The sequence below is a fragment of the Rattus norvegicus genome, chromosome 4 (genome assembly GCF_036323735.1).
Source record: "Rattus norvegicus strain BN/NHsdMcwi chromosome 4, GRCr8, whole genome shotgun sequence".
NCBI lineage: Eukaryota > Metazoa > Chordata > Mammalia > Rodentia > Muridae > Rattus > Rattus norvegicus.
In genome coordinates, this window is record NC_086022.1 from 145,852,281 (window position 1) to 145,869,193 (window position 16,913).

The following is a 16,913-nucleotide window of genomic DNA, read 5'->3' on the forward strand; positions in this document are numbered from 1 at the left end:
CTTAACTCTATTTAGGATTTGATGCTTACTTCACATCCCGGACACTTGAAAACAACAGGAGAAATGTATGGTTTGCCGAATACTGGGAAGAAAACTTCAACTGCAAGTTGACAATTAGTGGGTCCAAAAAAGAAGACACAGATCGCAAATGCACAGGTAATTTCCTTCCCGTTTTCCTCCTGAGTCTTTGCATGGAGGGCATTGAGACATTTGCACGACTGACAGAGGAAGCCTAGTTGGAAACAAATTGGAAAAGTAAATTGAATTTTACTAGATTGTTCAGACAAAAGAATAGAAGCATAATTCTGGCAAGTCAAAGGATGTGGAGATAAGAATATATTCTTTTCAGCCTGTCCATCTCACTGTAATTGTCATTTCTACTGATTCTTGATTATCTCATTGTTTTAAACATTCCTGTTGATAAATATTGGATCCTATTTTATCCAGAAGAATAAAGTCATTTTCAAATAAACAAAATCCCCTGAGAAATTCCATACCAGGAGCAATGGTAACTGTTATCATCTGCAGTATTTCGGTTTAAGTTAACAAAATGCTTATATTTAAAATAATGAGTATAATTAATTATTTCCATAATGTAAAAGTGAAGGAGATATTTGCTATTTATAATATGCTTAAAACGTTCCCTGGTTCTCATACACATGTCTTGTAAATTTCTTCCTAATGAAAAATATATTTGTGGTAAATAAAGGGGAACACAGACATTCGTACATTTAGTCAGTTCCAGATATTTATTAAGTGATTTCCTTTCTACTAAGTACTACTGTAGGCACTGATGGTCTTGGTGTGAATCAGGCAGTCAGGATCTCTGCTTTTATGAGGCTTAGGATATAGCACAGGAGTAGGAAGTAAGGATTGACATTACTCCAGTGAATTTGTCATCTAAAGTAGAAAGAAATAGGGACATATACAAGAGGAACTTCAATTGTATTGAAGGCATGAATGTTCCCCTAAGACTTCCTTGAAAGAATAATATTTGAATCAACATCTGGAAAAAGGATTAGACAACAGCTAATTGATGAAAAAAAATTGGTGAAGAAAAATCAGTGATAAAGGAAACCATGGTACAGATCTGTAGAAAAGGATTAGTGTGACTTTAAGAATATAACAAACAACAACAACAACAACAAAATGGGAAATGGAGTACATCATCTTTGTGGAAAATATGGGGAAATCTAGGGAGAATGAATGGGGTAAGTATGTAACCTCCAAAAGAAGACGAAATGCTACCTTTTATTTGATCAAATTTGATCTTTATTTGCAATTAATCTTGTATTTGTCACTTGAGTATTGAATACTGTGGAAGACTAAATAGGCTTATTCTGCTGTCCACTTGCCTTCAATATTTGTGACAGTGACTTGAAGGCATCTCAACACCCTAGAGTGTACTCAATATGATGAAGCGTACTGAGGGCAAGGGCACAGGGAAAGCTAAAGCAGGAAAGTCCTTAGTACATGTGCATGAGAAGCAGAGCTCAATTCCCAGAACTCATACTAAAGATAAGGAAAAGGTAGGATGACAAGCAAGTAAATTCCAGCACTGGAGAGGCAAACATAGTTCAATCCCTGAAGTTCATGGACCAGCCATCCGAAACTAAATGTTGAGCCCAGGCCTATGTGAGGCTTTGTCTCAAAATGTAATGTAGAACAGGTTCTAAGGAGGAATGAAACACAAGATTGTCCAGATTTACACACACACACACACACACACACACACACACACACACACACACACACAAACACAAACACATTCACACATACACACACACACTATATACATACCTACACATACATGCATGTTGATGTCTCCTTAGATACTAGTTTATTTCATTTATATTATTCAGTTTATCATTGCAAACTAGTTATTAAATTTTAATCACCTGAATGTTGTCCATTATGCTCTTCATTAAGTGACTTGTTAATTAGATAAGATATATATGGTACACAGTTCTTAAGATTATCATGAAGTATTTGAGAATACTTAAGAGTCTATCTTTTCTCAAAGAGGTTTCTGTGAAAGAGAAGATGTACGACAGAGAGAGAAATAAAAACACTGCTGGAAAATCAATAGAACACATATATTGGAAGCATCATGGTTTAACTAGAATGTCAGAGTAACCACATGCTCTGTTCAAACCTCAATATATAACAGCACAGTGTTCTCAGAAACATAGTCTTTCTATTGTTGGAGAGAAAATGAAGAAAATTGATTCAATGTTGACTAGACCTAGGTGACACAGAGCTTTCAAGTGGAAACTGAAAAAATTAGTTTGACATCTGGATAATTTGTCTGTAAGACAGGGAACACTGAAGTGTACGACAGTATGCAGATGATGGATGACAGTTTCCAGACTGTTTCTGACATCTGATGTTCCATAAGAATGGTTGGAGTTGGAATGAAATGTCAGATGGAACTTAGGCTTGTATCTATCTAAGGCCAAGACTCTCTTTTGGCAAACTCTAGTCCAAGAGGTTCCATGGACACCACATCTTAGTGCTTAGCATAGAAGAATTGAAGTTTATAAAAATCATTATGGCCAAGCTACCACCAGAAACAGAAAATGTGTTTTTTGCCTTTCTGTTGTACTCATTCCATGGTTGCAGTTTCTAAATTATTTGATCCAAAGCTATCTTCTTGTTGAATTAGTAAAAGAATTCTAAGAGGAAAAATAATTTTTTGAGAAATGAGAATAATATTCACTTCTGTAGAATTTTGGTTTATGGTCATTCTTATAGCAAATATCCTGAGAAACCATCTAACCAATTGTCCCATATATTACCCACATTCATTTGGTATGTCTGTAAGGCAAGGTATAGGTTCTTAATTGCTCCATAGTTTTCAAATATTCCAAAGGTCCTGTATACCCAATTCTAACTCTAAAACCTATCTGTTTTTCCTTAACTATCCTTTGAAGTTGTTTTCTCCTCAAGAACCCAAACATTGGTAGCCAGTGACCTTGAACATGGCTCCTTCTGGATAATATTCAGGAAAGGAATATTTGTAAGATGATCCAACCTTTTACAGAATGCAGAGTCCTCAAATGATAGGTATTAATATCATTTATCATATTTCATAGTAGGGTTGCATTATCCCATGAAGACCGCATTAGAGTCACACACTGGGAAATAGAACCTGCCATCCATTTTGACAAAACACACACACACACACACACACACACACACACACACACACACACACAGAAATCCCACATGTCCTTCAGAGTCAAAAGAGCATATGGCTTCTGTTCAATAGTTGTACATAGGACTCCTGACTCTAAGCCCACCAACTGAGTATGTATGAGTCTTGGCACATTACTGCTAACTCGGAGATATGGTCCATGTATTATATTACCATATTGAGGACAATAGTTCTGTGAAGATGCTAAGAAGAGAAGAAAAATGAAATGACATCTCAGGAAACAAAGTTAATCTCCAATCAGGAAAGTATCTATACCCATATAATTATTAGTTTTAGAATCAATGCAGGCAGGGTATGCCATCAAGGCCTATCAGTGGGTTTCCCTATAAAATCTTGGAAAATATTGCTTAACTTCTCAAAGCTGTTCTTCCTGCTTGAAATGAAGAAGGGAACACAGCTTTGGAAGCTGCTGTGGGGATTAAATTACACAATTCAAGTGTAAAATCTGAAGTGACATTAGCACATGGTCCCAATTCAGCGTTGCTAGCACTTACTCACCAATCTGGCCAAATGCAATTGCCTGTGAGGAACTCATGATTATCCTATTGTTTATGTGAGGTCTAAGGAAGAAAGGGTCATATATCAAAGCTCAAGAAGAAAATAAAACCAGAAATTTAACTAAATGTACAGGTGGAGATGAGAGCATTTCAGGGATGCCAACTCAATACTACTGTACTGAAGTGCTAAAACATTCACAAACAGGCATGAGGCCATACTGAACTCTGAGTGGAAAACTCATTGTCAGAGAAAGTAAAGCACTATGACAGAGTGTGTATCTAGGCATTCTCTGGCACAGAACTAGCCTGACTCCTCACTTCCCATATTTTCCCCTGTATTCAAAGAGAAATATTATATGTACAAGGTCTCAAATGTATCCTTTCTGTTTAATACAAGTTTCCAGCAATCTGAATGTGTTTGCCTATGCCGGCCGTAAAGAAATATCTGTCTCTTATGTCTTGCGGCTCACGCAGAACATTTGTCTAACTAACATGACTGTTCTGCCACGTACCACTTTGTGGACACTGGTTCATCACAGTTACCTCTTCACAGAAAGGAAGGAACTCAGCATTTAGGAATCCATCATCTTGTGAAGGAACAATTGGGCTGTTAGAGATTTGTTTTCCTTCGGCTATGACAAAGGATAAATAAATGAATAGAACCATTTTTCCCATAACAATTCATTGTCTTTGTTGCTTGTGTTTTCTCTCTTGTATTATTCTCTGACATTACATCCTGACTGCCTTTTTCCTTCCCCACCTCCTTGCAGTCTCTTCACCCAATCTCACCTCTGCCTCAGATCTACTTCTCGGTTCCCTTTCAAAAAAGAGCAGGCCTCCCAGATATATTAAATAAACATAGTATAACAAGTTATAAATAAGACTAGCTACATGATACAAAATTCAGTTTGATTTGTGTCCCAGTGTCCTGAACCAATATTACCCATGGAAATATCTAAAAATTTGAAGAGAAGACACTGTTAAATGCCTACTTTTGCTTATTTGGTTTGTTTTTGAAAATCATTTAGCTGTGTGACTCTGCTTGGCTTGGTATTTTCACTGTAGTGCAGGATGTAGGAAGTCTGCTTCAGCCTCCTGACTTCTTGGATCATAGATGTGAGCCATCCCATGTGCACTTTAATGTCCTTGGTTGTAGTTAGTATTCTTAAAGTTTTTCCATCTCAATACTGAGGGTTTAAGTAACGTCTTTTAAAGGGTTTTTAAATAATTATTAATTAATGTATTTATTTTATATCCCAATCATAGCTTACTCTCTCTCTTCCCAGTTCCTCCCTCTCACCAACCTTCTACTCTCCTTTTCTCATCAGAGAAGCTCCCATGGACACCAACCTGCCCTGGCACATTGCTGTAGGACTAGGTACTACTAATATGGTTACATGAGGCAGCCCATTTAGAGAAAACGGACCCAAAGGCAGGCAACAGAGTCAGATACAGCTTCACCTCCTGCTGTTAGGAATCCCACATGAACTGCACAGTAGTTATGTATGTGTTGAAGGCCTAGGTCAGTCCCTTGAATGCTGTTTGGTGGTTTTAATAGGCTTTGAGTTAAAAAAAAAGTTAATGAAAAAAACCCTGTAAACCATATCATTCATTAAGATCTCATTTGGATTTTAACCTAAACACTACTTGTAGACTTTGATCACGTGACTATGAAGATAAAGGAATTACATTTAAGAAAGCAAAATGCTGAGGCCACATATGCAGGAAGGATTTTTGACTGAACTAACAAGTTTTCTCCATCATTTTCTGATTCCTTTCTGAGTTAATCTTGATATACAGATGTTATGTGGTGGCAATTGATTTAGATAACATTATTTTAAAAGTCCACACCATAATGCACATTGGTGAATAGCACATAAGTCTTTAATGTTTCAAAAAGACTTTTCAAAGTTGTTTTAATGACAAGCAATAGGAACACATTTTTACTCCTACCCAATTTCTTCAGTAGACAAATAATAAACTATAATATAGTCTTTATGATAAAATATTCTATAGTTGCATGTTAATGTGGCTCTTTGATATTTTAATCACATGACTAATCTCTAAAAGTTTTGTGAGAGTCTTTCTGTTGTGGTCCTTTGAATTGTCTATCTACTTAATTCCTAATTCTGTGAAAATTGGTCATGTCAGATTGCTTGGAATGTTTCATTTGTATCTTTATTTAATGACAAGTATTAAGAAGTAAATATATGTGGACCATCACATAAATATTGAGGCATATAACTTTCGACTTGGTGTATCATTTTACAGATATTGCCTGGATGAGTTTACTTGTACAGTTTTGATAAATGAGTGAGCAGTTATCTTAGGCTTCTCTAAATTGAAGTGAGATGAATATCACATAGGAAATCCTCACAGGTCTCAGAAAACCTCTAAATCCTTTTGAAAATATGGGGATATTGAGTAAAATTTATGTGGGCATATAAAAGGAGAATATGTCTCTAGACTTTAGGTTGTCATGAGCAATAAATGCTCAGAATCAGAAATCAGGTTGGCATTAAGTCATATTACCTGTGATGCCAATTCTTTCTGTTAGGGGGTGCACATGCAAGGGTGTTTCAGGCTCGTGGAGTCCAGAGGTCAATGTCATGTATCATCCCCCATCACTCTCCTCCTGATCATTTGAGAAATGGTCACTCAGTCAACCTAGCATTCACTGATCAGCTTCACTGGCTGCAGTTAGCTGTGAGGATATGTGTGTCTCTACCACTCAAGTGCTTGTGTGACAGACTTCTGTGTGACTACACCTAGCTATGACCTTTTTCACCTAAATATTGAGCATCTGAACTCAGGTCTTCACGACTGCATCATGCGCATTATGTTCTGGGCTTTCTCCCCAGGCTCCACCATGCTGATTCCACAGCTTTTAGTATCATTCATGTATGTATGAAGCTATATTCCCTTGTACTCGTTTAGTGACAATAAAGTTTATTTTAAATGTTTAAAAGCAAAAAGTCGATTAACTTCTTCCGGTGGTCTCACGTTACCAGCTGTGCCCATTGTTAACTATTCGTTGGACTGATCTGAGAGAACTGTGGCTGACATGGAGGCAGCCATTCATAGTTTTTTTTCTATTGTGATCAAACAACAATGATGAATCTATAAATAGGATCTTCAGTTCAAGAAACACACTTTAGATTCCTTTGCACACCTTGCTTCTGTTCCTTACATCTTAATTTTAGTGCTCCACGGGGAAAACAAAATGATCCTTTCTCTGCATTTTATCTTTCCTTTGATGATTGAAACGTATCCATGACTTCTCTCTATCCACAACGCAGTCTCTAGACCTCTCTTATTTCTTCGTACCCTTGGCAATGAAGCCATGGCAGCTCAGTAACAACTGGATCCTGTGTCTTACCTGGCCTCAGTCTAGTTTTGAATGCTTTAAGAACTTCCACATGAATCTTTACAGTAGCATTTCTCAACCTGGGGGTCTCTACCACTTCGGCAAACCTCTGTCTCCAAAAATATTTACATCACGACCCATAACAGCAGTAAATTAAATTTGTAAAATAGCAACACAAATAATTTTAGGGTCGGGGTCACCACAATATGAGAAACTTTATTAAAGGGGTCCACCACTAGGAAGGTTGTGAACCTTAGGTTTAGGGGAAGTTAAAGAGCTTGGAACTTTTAGTTGCATTTGCCAAATGTTTAGTTCATGCATCTCCTCAGCCACTCATTTCTCATTGTCTCTTAATAAACAGTTTTGTAGAGGCTGGGAAAGGAGACAAGCCGGTCACTATTTGAGTCTGAAGAAATCTTTGGTATATAATTTACTTCCTTAAACCTTAAAAGATTCAACTTTGAATATCAAAGCTTAAACTGGACCATACTGCTTTTAAAAGGCCAAAGAATTGTTTACTTGTTTGTTGACTTAATTTTATTTCTCTCTTTCTCTTGTGTTCTAACTACCCTTCCCAAAAGAGTTTATTTGAGAGTTTAGCATAGAAAAAGATAATTTTAAAATTTGGAAAGAAAAATAAAAAGCTCATGCACTAATAAAACACCAAGCAAAATATTACCTTCACTAAACAATATCACCACAAGCTGTCTCTAGCCTTATGTAGTAGAAGATTATGAATGCCTTCTTACAGAGTAAATGAACTCTGCCTTCTTCAGCTAGCACCATGCAGCTGAAAAGGGATCATTGTAATATGCCATTTTGATTCACATTATTTAGAGTACCAGGAGGTTCTGCATTTAATGCTGTGTAGAATCCAGGAACTATTAAAACTGTAGAAGCATCTAAGGTCCTAAGCAAAACTACTTCTACTGATGCTAGGAACCATTTTTAAGTGAGGTGTGTCATGTTCTCTCATGAACTCTAGCATGCGATGGCTTTTAATGTGGGAATTATGTCTCTTTCATATTTGGAAATTCTGTCAGGCTGAAGGTGTTAATGAAAAAAATGTTTTATCTTGGGGAATTACTGCCCATGATTCTTCTAGCAAGAGTCTGTAAACAAAGTGCCCCTTACAAGCAACATAAGTATTATACATTAGATGCTTTGTGTCATTTTAGTAGGCATAAGAAAGGGCTTTTGAATGACTTACCAAGTGTCATTAAGCAAGTCGGAATGGAATATAACTTTCCTTAGGAAAGAAGGTAATAGAGGTTGTCATCTACCTCCTTTCTGTCCCTGGGGAGAAATATGGGCTCTAAAAGCATTTTTGGATTTTACAGTGTATACAGCATTATACTCATTTTCGAGAGAATAAAACAGTGCTCACCAGATAAATATCAACCACAAATAAAAAGCCAGACACCAACTTTGTAGAGCTAGTTTTAATAGCACCAGCCTCTTTGAAGAAAGGGACAGGAGATCCACAGAGGTAGGCAGGTGCTTGGAGGGTTTTGGATCTGCTGCTTCTCAGAGGCTCTTCCTCCTGAGCACAGTTGCTCTGAGATGACTTTGCACAGATTCAGCCATGTAGCAATATAAGGTCCAAGCTGCAGGAAGATGGAGTCTCACTAACTTATTCATGATACACATGATGACAAGGTGGGGCTAAGGGCCGGCTCATCCTATATCTGTGTAAACCTCTTATGACCCCCTCATCTGTAGGATCACAGATCAGTAGTCCTCACTACCTAAGATCATTCACAGAGTAGACAGCAGGTACATGGAGAGATCCTCAGTGACTTTAGGTGCCATCTTGCTTGATGGTGGTGACTGAAGTAAATCATGGCTTTGTAGAAAAAAATAATTGAATACCTATGCTTTCTTTATGTTCAGTCACATTCTTATTTTACTCTGGACACACAATACTTCCTAAGTCATGCTGTGTACGTGGCTGTGCCCTTCTATACATTTAAATCATTCTCACTGAGTTCCAATCAACTCAAATCAGTGAGCTACATAAGGAGGAAATTGTCTGCTTTTTGCCAATGGAAGCAGGTCAAAATTCAACCCAGTTTCATGACTTGCCTGAGAACATGACCACTAGTGGGGGGAGGGGAGGAACATAAGTGCCCTTAGGGGCACAGTGGCCTTCTCCTACATTCAGTTTTCATTCATTTGCCCAGCCCATGTGTATTGATCGTTGCACGGTTGTATTAGTCCTATGCTGGTCCTGTGGTTAGAGGTAGGATCTTTGGTATTATAGCAGTGTTTTTCCATAGTGGAGACAAAAAGAAAAATATAAATAGATCTGTTAAAGTACTATAAAATGTATTTAGTGTTTTGAGAGAAAGAGAGGAGGTCTTCTGTATGAAGTAATAGTAAATAATTGTCCCAAGGACTTGAATCTATTTTATACTGTGGCCCAAAAGGGTACTTAAGAGGCCATCTTTAATCCTGGGCCTCAAATGACCCCTTTCCATCCTCATTACTAAACAGCTTATTGCTGACTCCATTTCTACTTCCATGAACCTAAAATAAGGCCATATTTTCATTTTATAGCCAGATGTTATTACATTGATGAAAAGCTAAAAATTAGCTATTATCCAAAGAGAAAATAAGAGTCAAGATTATACAACGGGGAATTACAGCCATAAGTAGAATATTTTCAGTCTTCCTCCTTTCCTTGGGCCCTTTTTTGAGAGATCAAGGCAGTCCATAATAACACACCTGAGAAACCTCATATTAATTTTAAAGGCGCCATGACCTTCAAACATGGTCTGAGTCTCCAGCAGAGTTGGATAATTTACAATGAAAGGAAAATGTTCAATGTTGAGATATAGTCGCTTTTCCTTTGAGGAAAAACAAGCAGTCATGTGTAAAGCTCAGAGAAGTTTGTAACAGAAGATTGCATATTGATTTTTTAAATTTTAAAGCAAAAGTGAAAAGAATATGCTATTACTAGGCAAGTGAAACATTTCATTTTCTATGGAAATAAATTCACAAGAATAAGCCCTTTATGTTTTACAGTGTCCCCGGTAGTAAAGTACACACACACACACACACACACACACACACACACACACACACACACACACAGAGAGAGAGAGAGAGAGAGAGAGAGAGACAGACAGACAGACAGACACACACACACAGAGAGACAGATAAACAGACAGACAGAGACAGAGATAGAGACAGAGACAGACAGAAAGAGACAGAGAGACAGAGACAGACAGAGACAGAGACAGAGAGACACAGAGAGAGGATGTAAAGTTTTCTGTCTTCTTGCCTTTGTCCTTCTCCTTTGACGGACTCTTGTCTTGACACATGGTGATACATAGGGATCACTATAATATGTGATAATTATCTCCTTCCTGTGACTGAATGTTTTGTGCCAACATTCCTGGGAAGATGTGAAATGATCTTGCACTTGATCAAAACTTGGAATCAATGACAAATCAATGTAATGATACTATCAAATTCCAACTTGGTATGTCCGTGATTTTCAAGGTTACTTATATGAGTATTAGTGAGGCGTTTCATGCAGGAGCATAGAAAACTCAAATGTAACCAGACCAGCCTCAAACTTGCAATCATCTTCCCTCCTAAGTATTGCCATTATATTACATTGCCATAGCATTACAGGTGTGAGTCACCAATTTAGTCCTACATACCTTTGAATAGTTTCTCATGTAACATGCATAATATAGACACTCTGCCCATTGTTAGTTTGCTTGGGTGTTGCATAAAGAACTGTGCATAGATTTCCCACAATTTGCAGGCTCTCAGCTTTGCTACTGGTTGGTGAGTTTATATAAAACACATAAGAAATTTAAAACCTTATACCTCTTCTTTCCATGGGACTGTCCCCTTGCACACAGTTTTAGAAGCTCTGAAATAAAGAATGAGGACTGTGATGCCCCGTCACTTCCAATCATGTTTTGTTCCTGTCTCATACCAGCCATGAACCAAGTGGCCTTGCATCTCCATTACTGTCTGTTCCTTTGTAGACTGCTCTGATAATGCTAATTGTCTGGCAGGGTTTCATTTTGATTTGTACTGTGAGGAGGCACTCTGAGACAGTTAGATTGTGTAAGGAGCTGCGTGCAATGCCAGAGACACAGGAAGCTTTAAGTGTTAGCAAAATGTGCATTATCCATTTGCATCATTACCAATTCAAGGAGGATAAACAGTTTTTGGACAATTGAAATATATCACCATGTTTGCTTTCAGAAGCAAATACTAATCTATTTTGCCACTGGCAAAGCAACTGAAATGTTACCTCTGTTTTGATTTGTGTTTCTTGGAAAACTTGCAAGATTGAATATTTTTTTTGCCTTATGTTTGGGTACTGATTTATCTTTTATGAGATTCACTTTAGAGTCTTTAAATTGTTTTAATATCCCTTGTGTCACTTGATCATCCCTACAACTCAGCAGAGTTAGCAGGACTGGCAATATTTACAGTCTACTAAAGAGAGATAAAAGGAAAGCTCTTACAGTTCCATTAAGTGGCTCCCCCAAAAGAGGTAGGTATCTGGCAGAGCCAGGACTTGGACCAAAACATTTTGCTTTCCTCTTGTAAACAACCATTCAAATAGCTGCCATCTCCCTGACTAGAAAGGATCCATGTCATTCTTTTAAACACAGGACAAAAATAGTACCTACCACTTTTCCCTCTAGTAAATTAAGCCCCTAGGAGTTGCTTTCTTTCATTCATTTCAAACGCTCAAAGTAAGCTATATAGTTTAACTACCTACTTAAAGGATTTATTAAGTGATAAAAATTGGACAGACTTAGAGGTGGCTTGGGTGCTGTAAATATTATTTGATGATTACAGAAAATGTAATTACAGATAAGCAATGTAAAGTCAGAGCATCATTAAGGCAGTAACCTGCCACATCTCAGACAATAATACTCCATCTGGTAGAAAAGAGGCTGAGAAGTTTTACCTGGGAGATGCACCAGAGACAAAACCGATTCTATCCAATGTAGTTGGCTCATGGGAACCTGTGTGTGTGTGTGTTGGGGATGGGGGTAGGGGAAATCCAATATCATCATTTATAAAAAGTATAAAATAAATGGGTGAAATTTTACTATATGTAGATAAAATGAAGAGGATCAATAGTGCCAAATGCTGGAGAAGACAAATGAAGCCAGCACTCTTGTACATGAGTATTAGAATAGAAAAAAATAAAAAAAATATAAATGGTTGAACCTGTGAACGGATCTGTCCCTTAGCATCTATCATGGAGAGATGAAAGCCCTAGGCCATAGGCTTTGTCCATGATGGAGAAAACCCTGTGGGGACATTTCCGACAGGGGGCATACCAGTGTACTTTTTATTAAGAGGACTACCACAATCTAAGACCTAGTCTTTCCTGATTCTTTGTCCTACAAGCAAAGACATTAAATATATTTGTAAAGAAAGTTGTGGGGTGGAGAATGTACCAGTGACTAAATTTACACACACATTTGATTGTGACATTTCCTTCAGCAGAACAATAGAAAAAAAGGTTCAGAGGCTTTAGAACCCCTGGATTGAAAAGGACACATTTTTACATATGTGACAGCTAAGCAAGAAGAGATTGTGTCCACGTGTGTGCAAGTGTGTTTTTCTCTCTGTGTGTGTGTGTGTGTGTGTGTGTGTGTGTGTTACACATTCTTAAGGTCAAAAGGATTTAGGTAAATTAGCATTTGTATTTGAAAAACAGTTGAAGTAGAGTTAAATAGAACTTCAAGATTTGGACATTTCTCAAAGGTGTTTATGAACAAGATCTTAGAGTAGGAACACTGCTATATTCTCCTTCTTTTCTTTCTCTCTCTCTTTCTTTCTTTCTTTCTTCTTCTTCCTCTCTCTCTCTCTCTCTCTCTCTCTCTCTCTCTCTCTTCTTTCTCTTTCTCTCCCTCTCCATCTTAAATTATCTGGTCACCTAATGGAACTCTCCTTCTTCGTCACCCATGGTCCAGAAAGAAAGACTGTAAATCTTTTTTTCCATCAACCTGCATGTTGTGTGTGTTCATTCCTTTCACTGTTCCTCGAAGCATCAGTCATCCTCTCATACTTCATCGAGCACACATGGACTGTCATTCTGCTAGATCACAAGCCCTGCTGTGAGTCTGTCCCTGTGATGAAATTCAAGACCCAGTCTTGTTTCAGAGGAGTTCAGTTGGATGTTTGTATACTTTTCCTTTCCTCTGGTGATGATAGTCCCTAGATTGTTCACTCATCTAAACTGGAGCTGAATCATGGTTTTGATTCTATTTGTTTTTAAAGTAAGCACTCATCAAACAGGCAATAAATAAGTCCTTTCTAAATTGGAATCTGTCTATATTTCTTTGTGTATTTTGAGGGAAAACGTGTCTATGACACAAAAGCATTCCATAAATCATTTACTTCACTTCTAGGAAGTAAGTATATATTCTTGTAGCACAACATCTCTGCCCAAGTACATAGCATCAGGTGCATGTGTGTTCTCCATAAAAGACCTGGAAAACAGAATGACTTATTAATGTTCATAAAGTCTGATTGTAGAGCTAGAAACCATGTGTTTCAGCAGTGTGTGACTAGAGCCCTGAGGGGCGATGAGAAACTGCAGTATGTCCTTTTGCTTTCTTTTTTCTCTCCTTCCACTCCTCATTTTATTCCTTGCCTTGCTATTCTTTTTCCTTCACAATCATTTTTATTTTTATCATCATGGAATCTTTCTAAAGAACTAAGAGAGAATTGTGGATGGAATCAACATGTATGTATCCATTGGCTATCCCAAAAGCTATCTATCCTTCTATGTCCAATGCATTTTCAGATATATTGGCCATACTTGAATTACTAACCTGTGGTGAACAGAAACCATGTTTTTACACCCATTTTTCTGTTAAATAGTAGTTGGTCTTTAAGATTGATATCCCCTTTAAACACACAGTGTATATGACTGGAGAGATAGTTCAACAGCTAAAAACATTTGCTACCAAACCCCAAAGACTGGAGTTCCTTTCCCATAAGTGCTATGAGGCAGCATTGAATTTCCCTTGAAAATACCTGTAATGCCATCTCCAAGGGAATACAAAACAAGAGGACTTCTATAGATTCTGGATTTTGAGCCCATGATACAAGCCCTGAGCTCAGAAAAAAACAATGCTTCAGAGGAACTGGGAGAAAGTAATAGAAGAAATTCACTCTGTGCACAGCTGTACACATCTTTGTAGAAAAGTGCTTACACAGATACATGTAACAGCATACAAAGGTCTAGAAAGTGGCTCTCTCATTTTCCAACCCCCACTTTCTTCCCTCTTTTGCCTCCCTTCCTTTTCTGACTTCTCATCCCCATTTTCTCCTTTCTTTCTTGTTCCTCTTCATTTACCTTTTTAGTCTATCCCTCCCAACTTTCTTCCCCACCACAGCCTCTATCCTCTTCCGCCTCCCTTTTTCCTTCTTTCTTAGATTGGTCACCCGATTGTATGTTGTATTTACTGTTATAACACACAGTAACACTGATCAAACTGGAATTTTGGTTTTGTATGTTAAGATCAGAAGAGAGAGTAATTGAATCACTATTTCAGAAGAAGATTATTCTAGATTTTAAAAAAATGAAAAAACTATCCTTTTTCTTTCTATTCTAAAAATATTAGGTGAAGTAAGTTTCACATGCATAAGTTTGTACACATACAATACTATTTTCTAAATTGAAAAGAATGCTTCCTGATGTTTCCTGTGTGGTCTTAGTACAGGAGCCAGGCCAATCTGGAACTCAGAGTTCCCTGTATGCATTCACCTTTCCAGTGTTGGATGATAAGCATGCACTACTGTACCATGATCCTCAGAACACGTTTCTTTACTTTGAATTCAGAATCTCACCAATGATTCTAGGCTTGTGTGAAAATAAGATGCAAAAACCACATAAATAAAAGTGGCTTAATAAGACAGAAAACGCAGCTCTATGATAACTGAAACTGAATCTACATCTAAATAAACTACAAGCTAAAATCAAAACCAAAACCAAAAAGAAAACTAAATAAACAAATAAACAAAATAACCCATCCAATAACATAGTATAAGTGTGTTTTTATATTGGTTTTAAGAGCAAACAGTAAGGTTGTCTTTCCCAATTCTGTTACCTTTACCTTCAACAGATTGCTTTTGGTCATGAAATCCTGTTTATTCTCTCATAAGACCTTTCACGTGCTGGGGTCTATAAACCTTGATCTTGAAGCAAATGCCTTCTTCTAATTTCTCTCCCCACATACATTCTACCTAAGCCATACCCAACAATCCTGCTAGCCCTGAACTTATTCAATGTATGGGTCTTTGGATGGTCACACCTGGAAATTGAAAATGAAATTGCAAATCAAAAGACTCATAAGAAATAAAAATCTTTCCAGAACTATTCTAGGTCTCAAAGGGGCAGAAAGCGAGTTGCTTTGAATCCACAGTTTGGTCTGCATGCTGGGATTCTGTGCTTTAGTGGAAAAACCAGGTGGATGCCTATGCTTCAGAACTTTGTGGTCATCCTTCTTCAGTTGAATTCAGCTTGTGCACACCTTGTTAGAGGATTAGTTCATAAGACATTTTTTCCTCTTTACTCCTTTCTTGATTGATCTTTACTTGGAACTTGCCCGTTTTTCTGAGCGTTAACTTGCTATTCACACGAAGAGCAGAGATAAACACAGTGGTCGTTTTCAAAGCCAATAATAATAATAATTATTATTATCATAGTTATAATAATAATTATAATTATAATAGTTAGGGGCTAGATATAATAGCTCAGACAGAAGAATGTTTCTTGAGCATTCAAGGAACCCTAGTTTGGTCCAGAGAATCACACAAAGTGGATATGGTACATACCTCCTGTGACCCAAGCATGAAAGAGGAGAATACAAAATGTTCAGAACTTCAAGGTCATCTTTTGGCTGCAGAGACCATTCAAGGCTATTCTGGGTTAGACACTATGTCTCAAAACTATATGTATTTATAATGTCTAATGTGAAATTTGGAGATGAATTGTAACCCAGAACTGAATCAGACCATGAAAAGAATGTGAGAGGTAAGCCCCAAGGTGTTCCCTTTGGTATGTATAAAAGAGACATTCTTTCACTGTCTACAAAGTCCAGTAAAATAATAGTAAAGCAGGAAATAGGCATCAAGTAGAGAAAATGTCCTCCTTACTTGAGGATCTTTCAAGGGTTAAATGTCAGACCAGGAATTGTCATCTTCAAAGAGCCTGGCTGATAGAAAATCAGCCAGAAGCAGAATGCCTGTAGCTCGGTAACCCACTGTGAGCACATGAGGGTTTTCTCACCTCACTCGTCCTGGTCAATTCTCACTCATCTTCACCTACAAATAGGGATATAGAAATGCCATCTATCTTCTAGGCTCAACACAGACCTCCTCATGTTCCTTATTTTATATATGTGTACTCAGAAGGAAGTCCATGTGTTTTTATGCTACAAATATGTAAGTGTGATCATTGTGAAAGTTTGCAATGAAGTAGACTTCTGTAATTTGAATCTGTCAGTAATATTTCTCTTCAAAAAAGAACTGTGAACTCTTGAGGAGATCAGTCCAACTTAGTGGCTATTTACTCATTTCTTTTTACTATGTACTATTTCTTTTTTAATTTGTGGAAAGGATTGTGGCAGGCTCTTCATGAGTCTTGCTGCATTAACAGAGAATTTTCTTCATCTCTCAACTCTGCAGGATCCACCCTCCTCCCTTATGCTGCAGCATCCTATTTAGCTAGTATCTACCATTTTTGTTAGGAGATGAATCTACACTAAATTATGTTTTCAAATGCCTGGTAACACTATTTTCTTAACTGAGACTTTAATCTCAATTCATA

General features: G+C 37.4%; 1 protein-coding gene across 5 annotated transcripts in view; it reads left to right on the forward strand.

Moving 5' to 3' along the window:
- Grm7 (glutamate metabotropic receptor 7) overlaps positions 1–16,913 on the forward strand; it is an 882,386-nt gene that overhangs the window by 565,567 nt on the left and 299,906 nt on the right. For all 5 annotated transcript variants that reach the window (XM_039108423.2, NM_031040.1, XM_039108424.2 and 2 more), the window contains 1 exon segment: positions 16–156. In XM_039108423.2, coding sequence (XP_038964351.1) covers positions 16–156 — 141 coding nt within the window.